This window comes from Halichoeres trimaculatus, unplaced genomic scaffold (assembly GCF_033239565.1).
Source record: "Halichoeres trimaculatus isolate MK-OKI-2021-1 unplaced genomic scaffold, fHalTri1.1 fHalTri1_scaffold_13, whole genome shotgun sequence".
NCBI classification, from domain to species: Eukaryota; Metazoa; Chordata; class Actinopteri; order Labriformes; family Labridae; genus Halichoeres; species Halichoeres trimaculatus.
The window spans coordinates 7,194,345-7,210,697 of record NW_027437191.1 but is presented as its reverse complement, the minus strand read 5'-3'; the positions used below and the strand labels follow the sequence as shown (position 1 = coordinate 7,210,697).

Sequence of the window (16,353 nt, the reverse complement as noted above, 5' to 3'; positions counted from 1 at the left end):
ATTTCTGACAATGATTGAGAATGTTTAGATGATGTGTTCTATTAAAACATGAAAACTATTTTAACACATCTATACTGTATTTCTCTATTTTTGTGACTCAGTAAATTTATTATTCATCATTTTATGACTGATTTATACAGTAATAGTATAATAGTAAGTACAGTAGTTACTTTCAACACTACTGCGTTTCTTGCACCTAAGTTGTGGAACTGGTTGAGTTAATGGCCAGTTATAAAAAAAAATAAAAATAAAATAAAATAAAATAAAATAAAATAAAATAAATAAATAAATAAATAAATAAATAAATAAATAAATAAATAAATAAATAAATGAATAAAAAGTTACACGTACGGAATTTGTCAGTTCGACATCCCCGCGTTTTATTTTGAAAATCTGAGGCGGAAGTTTGTATTCCTGTGACAGCAGGCTGTGGGTGACAGGAGTTGGCTCGTGGTGCTGATGTTGTTATTTAGGCAGCATCACTGCTAGTAAAGGACTGACATCTGCTTTAACAGAGAATAAACAACCTCTAAACGTGTCGGGCGATCAGTTCTTCGAAGTAGCAGAGGAAAAATCAAACATCTCCATCAAGATTAGTGAGAGTCGTCACGCTGTTGTTAGCATTAAAAATGCTAATGACATTGAGGCTAACTCGCTAGCAACGTGCCCGCAGGTCGATTTAATTCTAGAGTGTAGCTCCAGATTATCAGCGTTGTTAGGGTGAAGTGATAGTGAGACTGAGCATCACACAAAGTCATGTTTGGTGATATATGAAGGGAGCGATTTAAAGTGACTGACATCAACTGCAAGTTATTTCATTGAACCACATCTGCGGAGGAACTGTGGAGGGATGAACACGCCGCTCGGGAGGAACGGTTTGATCGGTCTGGCGGTTGGAGCCACAGCCGGATTGGGATTAATTGCCTTCCTAATTTACAGGGAGATTAGCAGGAGGAAATCCCAGAGCCTGGTGCTGGAGGCCCGGGAAGCTCCACGGCTGCTGCTGGAGGGGGTAGACGGGGCTGCTCTGCTGCGTGAGGCGCTGGATACCCAGGGTGGGTGGACTGTGCTCCTCCTGGTGCTGACAGTAGCTTGTTAATGCATGTTGGTGTGTGAAACCTCATCCCGTTGTCTGATTTCACAGGCTTAAAGATATTCGTTTATTTACCCTTTAAATGTGGTACTTAAGATTAACTGGTGGCAGCCAAAGTTATATTGTTCCTCATTGTTTGATTTAGCAAACCTTATTTTAGTTTGGTTACCTACTTCCTCTGAAGCGTGTTGACGGATGTCATGGTTTTATAGCCATAACATCACGAATTTAAAAATAATAGGATTGGAAATCATAGGGTAACATTCAGTATGATGTAATGCCCAATGCATAATAAATTAAAACTACTACTACTGCTAATAATAATGATAACATAATAACTTTATATCATTTCCGTTCATTAAACCCCTTCTTTAAATCCACTTATTCCAACTCCCTTCTAATTGATGTTTTCACTTGCTTTTTATCCTATTCCTATTTTAACTATAATTTCATATTTATTTTGCAATATTTTAACTCTTTTCTACATTTTTGTGACTCCAAATGTTGGTTTTGATTAAATTTTTATTGATCATTCAGCCCTAGTATCGGACCAATACTGTTTATCCAACTGGCGCATCCTTTCGTGGTGGTAAGATCATGTGTTGCACAGCTGTGTTTGGGTTTTGCTTGTTTTTTTAGTGGATAAACATTGAAATGACTTGCTGAAATGATGAGGTCATCACATAAGATTCTCCTAACAGGGTCATTGGAGGGGAGGACCTCAAACACCAACGTCTGCCCCATAGCTCCGTCTCTCACCCTCCAGGGAGCCGACCAATCAGAAGGAAGGGGGTTTGTGGAGCAGGGAGCCTTAAAGAGACAGCAGCTAAAGTGAAGCATTTCAGACAGAGGGTGAAATTTAGAGTTTTTCACAGTGTGAGGAAAAATAGAGATTAAAAAGCTACTGTGGGGTTTCCACAGGGACAGAATAAAGCCAAAAAAGGACAATGCCTTCTTTCAAGACATGTCTACTTCAGAATCAGAATCAGAAATACTTGATTGATCCCAGGATGAAATTTAGCAATATCCTTTTCTATATTTGTTTGATTTTATCTTATTAAAATCACTTAAGATATGAGAAAGCAGAATACCCGCTCTTTAGTCACACACTTACTAAACTAGAAGTTTGTTATAGCTTCCACACCGCAGATATAAGTATGACTTGTTGGCACTAAAATACGTTGGATAAGCAGGAGAAAGAGGAATCACCAAGAAATATTCATGTCTGGAGGAGTACAAGTTTCTATATGGGCTTCTAGAGTTACCCAGTTTTTCAGAAGTCCAAACCCCATGTGTCACATCCTGTGTCCCCTTGGCTCCTTCTGCAGAGGCAGAGGCCCAGCAGCAGGCTCTGGCAGCCGTGGAGGCGGTGGTGCAGGGTCTGTCCCCGGAGCAGCAGCTGGAGCTAAGGAACCAGTTGGACCAGGTGCTGACCTGTGTGGCCTCACTGCGCTCCGAGGTGGCTGAGCTGAGGGGCGGCCTGCAGGACATAGCCGTGCAGATCATCCAGGATGTCAAGTGAGTTCAAATGAGCCTTCATACACAATTTTTACCTCATAGAAACTCTTTGTCATTTAACGTGATCAGTTTATCCGTATTTACAGAACAAGATCAGCTGAGTGATGAGATGTGCATCTTGACCCACAGGGGGCGCCTCTCATCCCAAACTAAAAAACTCCTTACACCATGTCCAAACAACAGCTTAGATACTTTATGTGTGATGTTTTTGTGATTTTTCAGAAAGGGAGTAGAGGACAGCCAGAGGGTACGACGGCGCCGCCACCTTGTTCACAGGGAGCGCACGGACTCAGCAAGCTCAAGCTCCATCTACTTCACTGCTAGCCAGGGAGCGACCAGCAACTACGAAGAGACCAGTGAAGGAGGGTATGTAAAGAGACGGTGCTGTCAGAAGAAGTACACTTGCTTTCTGATTGTGCTTCAGTCATAATTTCTACAGGGATTGAAGAATAATCTTTGTACAATACGCTCTGATGTTGGGTGATCCTGGTGTAATCCCGGTCTGCCCTGACAGTCTGAAAGTCAATGGCTGCGGTCGAATAGTCATTTTTGCTTAGGAAGGTTCCTAACAGAGTGAAATGACCCGGAAGTATCTAAGTGACAGCCATGATAAGAGCTGTTCGAATTCTCTAGACCCAAAGGAAAGGAGATTCAATGCTTCCTTTCAAATCTCCTGTAGCATAGGGTACATCTGACCATCCTTTCCGAAAGGAAAGGAGACAATGCTGTCCCACAATTCCTTGCGGCAACAATATTTAACGCGACCAACCCTTTACAAACATAAACGAATAAACCCGAAGAAGAAGGTACCTAGAGGAAAACATGACCGAAAAATGACAGAGTGACTATGTAAGTTACTGTTGATTATAAAGCATTGTCAATTAGAGGCTGACATGTTTTCACTTTTTGCTTCCTTCAGAGATCAGGGCTCCACTTTAGAAGTAGCCCGCTCGCTGGGCTCAAAGCGTAGTGAAAGGCTCCGGGTCAGCGCGCACCACTGGCTCACTGGAGCCAGTTAAATGATGCCCTTAGAAATAACACATAACCACATCATTGTTATACTTTATCAAACTGTTGTTTCGTCAGAGATCAGTGTGAGATCAGCCGTTTTTGACTGATTCAGCGTCAGTTTCACGTCTGTCCCTCTGCGCGCACTGGACGAAAGGCTCCGCTGCTCACAGCGGCTCTTTCTGGTCAGATAATCTTGGTGAAATCCTGTCATTGTTTTCAAATTTTGCAGGTTGTGCGTGCTAAAGATTTAAGAGAAGATGATCTGCAAAGATTTTCCATGTGTGATAAAACCCGGTTTCATAATGTTTAAAGATTTTTAAATTTTAAAAACTCTTAACAGTATGTGTAAAACTTTACATGAACTTTGAACGTCATGCTACTGTTGTGACATTATGAAATTCAAGTTAATGTTTTAGTGTAAGATAAATACAGTGTGCGTTAGTCATGTCGTCATTTGAGTGTTGATTTATTGGTGGCCCTTGAGCAAGATCATAATTAATAATAATAATTAATTTGACTGTAGTCACAGACGCTGACACGCTCGCCTTATCAAAGGTACGTGTCCGGCTGGAGCATCTTTTCAGTGGGAGGAGAAATGTGGCCTAGTCAGGCTGGGAGTAAGTATCCTGTATTTATTGGGCAAAACGTTAATAGGATAAATAGTATCAGATATGCGTTTTTTGTAGTTTATCTTCGGGACATTGTAGTTCCAAGACCGACTGAAGTCACTGACATCCGCCATCGCATGATTACGTAGCCCAGTGTAAGTGCAGTCGGTTTCCCATCGAGGTCAAGGAAAAGTGGTTAGGAAAAGACGATAGGACGGACTTTTCGACCGCAGCCAATGATGTTGATGGCTTAGTTAGTAATATGCTGATGTAGCCACGTCTCAGTGGGCACATCATACAGGATTCCCCAAGCTCCATCTGACTCCTCGCTAGTCCTGTTAGCTCCTCCTTCCTGCTTAGCAGAGATCTCAAGTTGCCCATAATGAGAGATAGGAGACGTTCTCTCTGAACGCCCCTGTCCTCTTGCTCCAGCTCTCTTCCATCTTAGTTTTTTTCTTTCTCTGCATCTTCTTTGCATCTTAAAATCCAGTGTTCTGCTGAAATCTCCAGTTTTTTGGTTGATGAGCTGGCTTCAGAGCTGCCAACTAAGTGCTGTACACATATGGTTACATATTAAAAACGGTAAGGACGTGTGGGAAGGTGCCTTCTCATTGCGTGTCTCTGCTCTGCCCTCTGTCACAGCCAATAAACTGCTTACTCTGTTTATTTACAGATCAGAAAATACAGTGATTTTGGCCTTTCTGTTATCTCATACAGACACACTATTTCATTTCTGTCTCTTGTGGAGAGAGCAGAGAGCCGACAGAGAGCAGAGGAAAGAAGCAGCAATGCCATCTGGTCTCTGTGTATTTCTTATTTAACCCAACCTGTGCTTCACACCTCTGACCTTTGTAGGGATGGCTACCAAATTAGGCACTTTTGTAGGTACCGACCGAATTCTGTCCCAAGTACTGAGTACTGATTCACGTAAAATCAAACAGTACCATGTTTAGGTACCTGAACGCATACTCGTGACTGTGAAGTAACTGAAGAGTGGGCGATTTTCCAAGCTGGACATGAACACAGCATTTCAAGGTTAAATATTGAGAAACGAAAATGTTAAATAAAAAAAACTTTGGGATTCTATTATTACACAAATCAATATTTATCACCACATAAAAAAGGTATAGAAAATTGGTACTTTTGAGTTTCAACACCTTCTTTGGCTCCGTTACAGTTCAGCTGCAGAGGGTTGATGCCACCTGCCTGAGTAAGACTGTGTGCGCACTCCCCCATGGCTGAGCTGTTACATTTGTGCAAGTCTTCGAGTTTTTGTTTGTTGCTAGCTTGTGCTTTTATGCTGAGGTGTTTTTTTCTTGATCTCAAACTACACCCCCTGCTGGGAATAGTCTGGAATAGACTTTTTTCCCCCCTCTCTTCTCCCAGTGTTGTTATTTCATATCTATTGCAAAAGGGCGCTGGGTAGCTGGCAGCTCCTAGGTTCATCCCAATCCTGTTTTTCCCCATTGTCGTTTTCTAATATGTCTTGGAAAGGATGTAGCTGAAATGAAATTTCCCCTCGGGGTCAATAAACTATTCTGATTCTGATATACCAATATCAATAGCCTGGTACCGGCATTAGTTCTGTATCGCTTCAAATGTGAAAGGTACCCATCACTAAATCTTGGATGTTTATAAAACAACATTTGTAAAAAGTTTAAAAACAGACCAAGGGCAAGTTGATGATAATACAGAGGAAATAGATTAATTGGGATGGGTAGGAAAACAAAAACAAGACAGGCACCAAGAAATTCATCGTTTTTAAAGAATCAATCATTAGCCTGACTGACTTTTCCTACTATCATGTTGAAGATAGGGGGGAAATCATAACAGCACAGCTATCACTTGGTCCTGTGTTCCTGTATTTTTTGACAGCAAATTGGCTTAAATGTCCCGCAAGCTAAGTATAATCCATCTATTGAGGAGATTGAGAAGATCTGAAAAGGTTTTTTAGTGTTTCCTGCTCATGCAGCTGTTTCATGTTGCTTTAAAGCAGTGTACTGAAGAAGAGCCATATGTGTGGGATGTTGTTGGTGATTTAGTGAACTGGCCCTTTAAAAGTATTGCAATCTGAAAACCAAGCCAGTCAACTTTTATAAAAAAAACTGTTTGTCCTTGCTGCTTCCACACATGGTCAGTAACCTGAGCTGGTGAATGAAAGGTGCCTCTCTGTTTCCTCCAGCTACTCGACGGCGTACGCTGAGTCAGACTACACAGACCGGGACACAGACAGGGAGGAACCTGAGCCCGAGCCCGAGCAGGAATCTGAGGAAGAGGAGGACAAGAGCTGTGCCACCGTGCTCACCCTCCGCCAGGAAGACTCCCAGGAGGAGGAGGTGGAGGTGGAAGTGGAGGAGAGAGGGTTTGAGGAGGAGGATGAAGAAGAGGAGGAGAGGCAGGCTGATGCTCTGAAAGAAGTTCCCAGTGGAGAGCTGGCTCTCCTGCTGGCTCAGAGCGACATCCTCCACACGGGGGACGCACGCCTGAAGGCTGAAGGTTTTCAGCTGCTGCTGGACAACAGAGCCGAGGTGAGACGCTGAAACTCTCAGATCACTGGGTTCGATTTCTACAACGTTGAGGTCAGATTTTAAGAGCAGAGGGCAACACAAATACACTCAATATAACGACAAAAGCAGTGTTTGAGTTACAGAGATGTTTGTAACGTACTGTCGGACAACAATGTAGCTCAAAGGGCTTCAGTGTGATCCAAACACACTCACAACCCACCTGTTTCTCTCCACCAATCATATTATCTTACATAGAATCAGCCAAATGACTCATCAGTGAACTGACCGTGTGTTTTTCTGACCCTGTGCTCTCAGTACGGAGACAGCAGGGAGTTTTTGTGGCGCCTGGCTCGAGCGTACAGCGACATGTACGAGTCTACAGAAGACAAACAGGAGAAGAAGAACTACGCACAGCAAGGTGATATCAATACTCTTACCCTCTTTTCTTTCAATTTACTTCTTGGTTAAACTGAACAGACTTAAGTCAGTGATTGAGCTTCTGCCAGTTTGTGTCAGCTGTAAGGGGTGGTACCAGCATCACCACTGAGTGATCATTCCTGCATATTTAAAACAAACTTTCCCCTCTGTGGTAGAGTTGTCACTTTAAAGGTGCAGTGCGTAGAAAGTAGATTTTTAGCGACATGGAGTGTTCAGATTTTAGACTGAAAACATCCCATCACTGATCATTATTCTGATCATCATGTTGATGCTGCGGGACATGTCTAATAGCTGGAGAAACAACAGGCGGAAACTCCATGACAGCCTCATCACCCTCTGATGGCTCATGTTCTGTTTGACAGAGCTAGCCTTCAACAATGAAGCACCAATCCACCGCTGACTGTCAGAGAGAAAAGAAAACTCTCAAACATGTGATAAACAATTAGTAATAAAAAAATGCAGTTTGGGATGAATTAACATCGCTACAGAGAACAGGCAGCCTAATCGTCGTTGTTCTGATCCAACTTTTTCATTGATGACTCCTAGCTTAGAAACTTAGTTTTCTCCCCTTTTCAGTCTTTGTTTGTCCTGATTTTACTTCATTTCTCCCTTTTCTTTCTTGATGAAAATGTAATAGAATTATACTCATGTGATGTAGGCGTGGATGATAAAGCCACAAAATGATATTACGACATATTAAGGAAATTTGCGATAACGATATTTATGACAATATGGGGAAAAAACAAACAACTTATAATTAGTGGTTGCTGCTTCTGAATAACAGCTTTTTTATTGCACACACAGTAGAGGCCACTTTTCCAATCATTTACTACGACTACACAAGCTTGAAATGTAAACATAGTAAGAAGGTCAGATCCAGAGGAAATCTGACATTTTGAAGGAGGAAAATTTAATCTTGCAGGTGAAAAACTTGATAATTCTATACGACTAGGGCTGCAGCTATCGAATATTTTAGTATTCGAGTATTCTACTGAAAATCCCATTGATTAATCGAGTAATCAGATAAAACACATTTTTGTTTAGTTAAAGAGGAGTTATTTTTCTCTTTAAGAAATACAATTTTCCGATACAGCATGTCAGTAAGAGCACTTGCTTTGGTAGCTCCAAAATTTGTAAACACACTTTGACACATTTTTCGTGCCCTGAACATCTCATCAAATGTTGCAGACCCAAATGGCACCTGTTTTCGTAGAATGACCCATTAGTCTCCAAACTCCAGAAAAGAAGCTGGATTTGTTGCTAGTTGCTATTTTCTATAAGATGTAGCTTGAGGGGTCTGACAACTCTCTTAATATGGCCTCAGCTTTTTTTGAAATACCACTCTTTGATCTGGAGAAAATTACTGGAGTATTTTTTGTAATGGAGTACCTCGAATCATTCGAGGAATCATTTCAGCTCTATATACGACACAACACATTCTTTCTATAAGGACACCAACAGAAAGGAGAAGGCATGAACTGAAAGAGCTGAAGTTTGGGAGGGTCAGATGAGCTTAACACGCTAATTACCATGACAGTTCGTTGCCATTGGTGGATTCCTGCAGGAACATGTGGTTCTCCTGTGATCTTGTGATCTAAGGTATCCAGCTGCTATGGGCCCCGCCCTGTGCTGCGCAGCACTCACGCTTAATGGTTGAATCAGGGGTAAGGCTGATAAAGGGTTTGAAAGTTCAGCTCGACCACACGTCCATCTTAGAGGCAAAAAATCCACTGATAATAACATAGGTTTCTCGTCCTCCTCACGCGTCTTCAGAGCCTGGTTGTATTCGGCCGTGTGTTTCAACTTTAGGTGGTGGAACATGTTTGTGATGTTGCCACCCTTTGTTGTAATATTTCTCCTGCACATTTTGCATTTAATGTGTTTTGCTTTGTGTCTGATCTCTGGTCAGTTAAAGGGCAACTCCGTTTTTTGACACCTGGACCTTATTTATAGGTGTGTGCATGCTCATATACTCACTCAGACAAACATCGTGCAGCTCGGAGTTCTTCAGAAGTTATTTAGATCCAGCTGATTTTAGCCGCACTTAGCGGGGGCCACGGCAAGGGAGCTTCAGCGCGGGACATAATCTCTGGAAAATCGCTCATTTCAGCTATATTTTTTCATCCATCGCCAGTGTTATCATAAAGTCAGCTAATCTACCGTCTTCAGACTATGACTTCGAGTTTGACGGTTGTCCTTACCGGTTTGAGCCTGAGTACACGGATGAGGAGCTCCATGAAAGAAGGATGCAGAGGGAGAGAGACGAAGAGCTGGCTCGAGAACAACAAACAGGAGCACGTCCACGACTCAATGCGAACTGGTGGTGCGCTTGTGGACAGTGTTCGCCTATGGCAACAGAAGAGGACTGTGTTTGTGATAACGATGGGTAGCGATGGATAAAAAAATATAGCTGAAATGAGCGATTTTGCAGAGATTATGTCCCGCGCTGAAGCTCCCTTGCCGTGGCCCCCGCTAAGTGCGGCTAAAATAGGTTGGATCTAAATAACTTCCGAAGGACTCCGAGCTGCACGATGTTTGTCTGAGTGAGTATATGAGCATGCACACACCTATAAATAAGGTCCAGGTGTCAAAAAAACGGAGTTGCCCTTTAAACCACCTCCACATTACTGAGGTAGCTCCTCTTTTAGGCTCTGAATCCTCATGTGAGGATGAAGTTGATGCTGCCGTGCTACTTTCACTCTCGGTCATTGTTGTTTTGTACACAGCAGGGAGTGTCATACGTCACTGTGTCTCTGCACTGTAAATATCGTTAAATGACAAATTTATATTGACAAAAAAATTATACCAGTATTATTGTAGAAGATATGATATGGCACACCTTAAGTGATACATGTTTGTGATTCTCCATCATAAAATACTCTCAATACGATTCCTTGGTGCTAAACAACAAAAAATACTTTTCTTCTACTTCTTCTTTTTTTTCATCTTTTTCTTTTTCTTCTTTAACAAAACAACAACAATGGCTGTCTTCTTCTTCTGTCAGAGTAAAAAAATTAACTGCGCCCTCTCTTCTCCTCAGCCTGACTTTCAGGGAGGGCGACCAGGCTTGCATTGAAAACCACGTTTCGCTCTTTCTGTCCCCCAAAACCTGCCGTAGACAAACATGGCCGTTAGTTATTTCTTATAATTTCTTAAAATAAACATAAAACGCTTTTATCTGACTTAAAAAAAAGAAAACAAAAGTTTTGTAGGTTTTCTTTTTTACTTATTTTAAGATACCTCACAAACATTTAGAAACATTAGATCTAATTTCTAGTTTCTGTTCAGCCAAATGCTGACAACTTTTACACACTGCAGCTTTAAGGACTTCTCTCAGGGGGATATTTAACATATTATTAATCAAAAAGAGAAAGTGTCTGCTGTATTTTCTTGTTCATTGACCTCAGATTTGTTGTTGCAGGTCGACAGGAGGCAGAGTTGGCTCTGAAGAAGAACGGCCTGAACGCAGACTGTCACAAGTGGTAAGCTGGTGATCAAACAAACAGTCGCTCAGACGTTCTGGGTTTCTTTTCTGTTTCCTCACTTGACCACACGTCAGACTTTCTCACAGAGTGATGCTCCAGCCATGTCTTTAGAAAAAATGAGAGAGAGTAAAAATCCAGATTCATTTATTTTTATTTCCTCTCCCGTAACTTTCTTGTGTTGGTGTCTGCAGGCTGGCTGTGCTGACAGGACTGACCTCCCAGCATGAGAGCATGCACAGCAAACTGAAGAGCAGTCACATTTTAAAGGTAACAGAAACTCGTTTCATGGAGCTCGTCAGAGCTCTGGATGTTCAGCTGCTCCCAGTTTAATCTTTGTTTTCTCCTCAGGAGCATTTGGACCGAGCCATCGCCCTGAGAGACGATGACCCCATGTGCTTCTACCTGCTTGGCAGGTGGTGCTACGAGGTGAGACTAAGGGCTGTTTTTACACCATATACCAGATACTTACCAGCTTAAAGACTAGTTAAGACTCTGTGCTTGATGCTAGTTGATAGCTGGCCTCTGAGATGCTCCCGTAGAGTTAAACTCAAACGTTAGCTCTTAATGCTGGTGAGTAACTGTACTTGAAAATTTAAAGGCTGTATTGTGTCGGTTCAATCTCAGAGTTTTACATATTCAGAGCTTCAGCAGCACAGTGCCATCACAAAGCAGCAAAGACAGACATGCAGACAAGTTTGAGTCCTCTTAGTGGAGCAGGAAGATGATGACTCCTTTACTGGAGGGTTTCTGTTCACCGAAGGCCGTCATGGTTTGATCTGTTCTTTTAATAGTTAGTAAATACTTCCCTGCTGGAAAAATATATGATGCTAATGAGAATATTTGGAGAAGCTCTTTTAAAGTGCATCAATAACTTGATGTCAGTGGATCTGAAGATGCTTGTTTGAAGGGAGAGTGTGGGGAAGGATGCTGGATGCCCGTCTTCAAAAACAGCAGTTTTATTTCAAGTCTTTAAAGCAGAGGTCGCCATTCTGTCAATTGCGATGATCTTGAAAGTAATAAAAAAAATAATCACTCCTCATCATGCATGATGGAGTTGCTTGAGGAAGTCAAATGTGCGCTTCCTATGATCATTTGCCAGTGTTTACAGATGCGTTCTTATCGCCCTCTGTGTTTTCTATGGCGTAATGATTCCCGTCAGTATCCCGTGAGTTGCAGAGAAAACTTCCATTCTACGCTATGTCCAGATTCATAAGATTTAGAAGCAGAAGTACCCCCTGTCACTTTGTGGGGTTTATATTTAATTTAACCTTCATCTTAATCTGTTTGTGGATACTGTTATGATGAGTGCATGGTGATCAAACCTGAAAGTCTGTCAGCTTTTATACCACACTGTTACTGTGTGTCTCTGTGCAGGGGCGTGTCCAGACTTTCAGACTGGGGTGTCTCAATGAGGGGGGGCAGGATGTGCACACTTACAGACTGTCACTATTTATCTTATTCAACTTCATTTTCTACTTTAAGAACTATGAATAACTATAATTGTATAGATATTAAATCCCAGTTTTTGGGTTTAGTTTTTGGAATGTATTATACATAATGTGTGTCAGCCGTTCTGTTATTTTAAAGCAGAGCTTTTAAGACAAAATTGAAAAGATAAACCTTTGAATTACTACAAAAGGGACATTTAAAACAGTAATGGAAAGAACATATTAAATGAAAAATGCTGTGTGCAACATTCCTTATTACTTTATAAATCACCATATTAATTTGATAGACACACAGTCACATGCAGACAAGTCAAGGAACAGGAGCCATCTTATTGTCAGCCACCCTACTGACTGTCTCTGACTGGCTGTTTGTAGTTATGAGCCAGACTACAACACATGTTAAACTTCCATCTTTTATAAAGTAAAAGGAAAAAGGTATAACATTCAAAGAGTTTCAGCAGGTAAGTGAAGCAGCTTCTAACACTTAAATACGATGGACTTGAGTATAATTCATACATCTAGGCTTGTTAAAACTGGAAATACATGATGTGGTTCCTCAAGCCTTCAACAGGTCAGGTAGATCTTTCATTCACGTCGGTTGGGTTTAGAGATCTTGGGCTTAAAAAGTCTGGTGACCTCTGGTTTAAAGAGTGAAATCTCAGTGATTTTTCCACTTCTGAGGAGCTACATCAACAGTACACAGCTAAGGTGTTGATCAATCTTGTTTATCAGCTCCAGAATTGTTGGTTTTAAGAATTATTAACGTTTTTTTTTTATTGTAGGCCTAATATGTCAACCTGTAAAAACTGAGGCTTTGCTCATGTGTGTGTGTGTGTACAGGTAGCCACTCTGGACTGGTTGGAGAAGAAGGCAGCTGCTGCTCTCTATCAGAGCCCTCCCAACGCCACGCTGCACGACGCTCTGGAGAACTTCCTGAAGGTATCCTGTTGGTGCTGCAGAGTGGGGGTGTTCCTCCTTTATGGCAGCTCTCTATTTGAGCCAATCAGTTATAATTCACCCAACTCACACGCCTACATGTGTTACATGGGATTAACTTTGAGCCACAGCTGCCTCAAATAGAAGTTATTTCACTGTCACTGAGGCTTTTCAGCCCAAGGTTAATGCTCTAAGTCACTGTTTTGAATAGTATATACATAAGAATATAAGAAGATATAAGAATATTGTGTTTTGTGTGTATCATTTTTTGTTTTGTATGTTTAATATTTGTCTCGTGTGAACTCTAAGGCAGAAGAACTCAGCCCAGGATTCTCCAAGACCGTCAGGCTTTACATCGCCAAGGTTTGTCTTAAAGATAATGTCCAGCTCTTCCTCATGAACCTCACATTAAGACAGTTTCAAACATCCAAAGCCACCCAGGAGATTTTTCTGCTCCAGACCAGCTTTAAAGCTCTTTCACACTCACCTTCATGTTGTTTGACCTGCAGTGTCACCAGGAGCTGGGCAACATCTCTGAGGCCACCAACTGGACCGAGCTGGCTGTGAAGATGAACACCAGCAGTGATGATGTAAGAACACGCTCTCTTTTCAAGTTATTTAAAGACTAAAAGGAGAACTGGATTGCTTGTAATGAGGCAAATAAATAAATAAATGTATGAAGATATCATTCTAGTTTCAAGCAAAGTTTTTAGCAAATTATTCTTGTTCCATTGGCAGATTTTTTTTTGTTATAAGCAGTTCAGACCTCATTTTTGTCTTTAAATAACTTGAAACAAGACATTTTTCTGGACTGACCAGGTGAATGTGGCTCATATCAAGTATAATAAGACAATTTTTACTTAAAATATGACAAAACACTTCATAAGATTCCAGTTTTTTTGCAGTGTAGTCTTTTGTTTTGTGTGTAGCTTTATCTTACTAGTTTCTCCTGAACCCTGAATTTACTTTCAAAGGCTGTTCAGTGTCTTCAAGTCCTGAAAAGTGCTTCAAAAAATAAAACGTGTCATTATTATTAATCAGATGATCTCAACTGGTTTTGTTAAACTGGCAGGAGCACAAAGAGCAAAACAGACCCAGTGTGTTGGTAGTGTGGGCTTGGTCTGGCCTGTCAGAAACTCTTTTTTAGTTTTCTAGGTCAACAGAAAAAGATCCTGTTGTAATTTTCTTAAGAAAACTTTGCTAAATGTGTTTCTGTGTCAGCGACAGTTCCGTGTGGAGAGCAACAACCTGTGATTCATTTCACGTTTCGGTGTCTCCTCTACTTCCAGGATGAAGAAACGTCTAAACTGGAGTCCCAGCTTCGAGCTTTGACCAACAGAAAAATCTGACCTCATGTTCTGCTAAGACCTTCTCCGATTGGCTCGTCAGTCTGCTGGTCATCCAATCAGACGCACTCAACACATTCTTTCTTTTCCTCTCTATCACTGGTGGATATAAATGTCTAACTGTCACTGTGAAATGCCGTAGAGTTGATGGATGTGTATTTATTTTCTGCAGACTTTAACAGAGTAATATTTATTGTAATGAACATGGTATTTATTACATTCCTTAATCTATTTTTTAATATTTTATTTGCCTTTTGAGCCGATAACGTGTGAGCATGATCACTTTAATTCACCAGAGTTTTAAGGAGCAGTCCAGCCACAGACTCAAAGAAACATTTTTAGGGTTTTATTTGTGAACAGGAGCTCAGAGAGGAAGATCCTCCAGCCAGGACAAATAAAATAATCCACATATGAAGGATTTTTTTTTTTTTTTTAATTTGACTCTGGTTGTTATTAAACTCAGTGTTTTCTCATCCAAAGCTTGTTAACACAAGGTGCAACAAATGAACTTCTTGAGTAATAAAAGGGAGCTGGATCGTAACTTGCAGGGAAACGCAGGCGTAAGGTGAGGATGACGAGGGACCGTAGCTGCAGCTTGATCAGGGATGTTTTAAAAGCTTTATGAGGAACAGAAATGTCACTGAGTCACTACTCAGTTCACTTTGGTGTGTGTGTGTGTGTGTGTGTGTGTGTGTGTGTTGTGGAGACGTGAAACTGTGGTATTTTCTTTTTATTAAAAATAAAGATAAGACGACTGCACTGAACCACGACAGTCAGAGTTTGACGAGCAGATTGATCTGTGCGGTGTTGATGATTTAATTTAAATCCTGTTTTTTTCTTTCAGGTTTTTTCTGCCTTTAAACTTTGAGTGTTCTCTTACGATGTGAACGTGAAGCTTCTTTTTTTGTACTTACATTTATTCTTCTGTTGGGATCTGGTTTAGCAGACACTGCTCTCACTGACATGTTTAAATCCTCATTACTCTGACCCCATCGTGAAGTTAAAATGCACTTAACGGACACTGAATAAAGTTCTTGTTTTGTATCATTCAGCTGCAGTTGCATTTTCCTGACAGCTTTGCTCCTCTTCAGTTCAAAAAGCGAAACCCATGTGCAGTGTGGAAAATAAATATTGAACGCATCAAATTTTTTCTCATCACATTAATTTCCAAAGATGCAATTCAAACAAAATTTCTACCAAACATTGGTATGAACTCAAATAATCCACACATGAAAAGAAATCACAACGTTCAGGTCCATAAATAATGATTATGTGGAATTAAGTATGATAACACAGGAAAAAAGTATTGAACACGCTAACTGAGACTCATCTAATACTTAGTGGAGAAGCCTTTGTTTGCAGTGACAGCTTCCAGAAGCTTCTTGTATGTTTGAACTAATGGCCCACACTGCTCAGGTGTGATTTTGGCCCATTCCTCTGCACAGATTGTCTTTAAATCTTTAATATTCTTTGGTGCCCTCTGGTGAACCCTTAGTTCTTTCCACAAATGTTCAACTGGATTTAAGTCAGGTGATTGACTAGGCCATTCTAACAGATTGATTTTCTTTCTTTTCAAACCATTTGAGAGTCAACTTTGCTGTGTGCTTTGGATCGTTGTCCTGCTGGAAGGTCCAGCCACGTCTCATCCTCATCATCCTGGTGGATGGCAGCAGATTCATATCAAGAATTTCTCCATACATGGCTCCATTCATTGCTCTGTCAATTATATGAAGTTTGCCAACACCATGAGATGAGAAACAACCCCATGCCATGATGCTTCCACCTCCAAACTTCACTGTTGGTGTAGTGTTTTTTGGGTGATGTGCAGTGCCATTTCTCCTCCAAACATGGTATGTAGTATGACAGCCCAAAAGTTAAATTTTGGTCTCATCTGAACAGACAACATTCTCCTAGTATTCTACAGGCTTGTCAAGATGCTGTTTAGCAAACTTTAAATGAGCTT

General features: G+C 41.0%; 1 protein-coding gene across 1 annotated transcript; it reads left to right on the top strand.

Moving 5' to 3' along the window:
* The first annotated feature begins 410 nt into the window (after window positions 1-410).
* rmdn3 (regulator of microtubule dynamics 3) lies at window positions 411-15,437 on the top strand. Its single transcript, XM_074684815.1, has 12 exons — window positions 411-1,055; window positions 2,422-2,611; window positions 2,834-2,977; window positions 6,413-6,758; window positions 7,053-7,155; window positions 10,597-10,657; window positions 10,852-10,927; window positions 11,009-11,086; window positions 12,949-13,047; window positions 13,354-13,407; window positions 13,554-13,634; window positions 14,334-15,437. The coding sequence occupies exons 1-12, from the start codon at window positions 851-853 to the stop codon at window positions 14,391-14,393; spliced, it is 1,497 nt and encodes a 498-aa protein (XP_074540916.1). The 5' UTR covers window positions 411-850; the 3' UTR covers window positions 14,394-15,437.
* The last annotated feature ends 916 nt before the right edge of the window (window positions 15,438-16,353 follow it).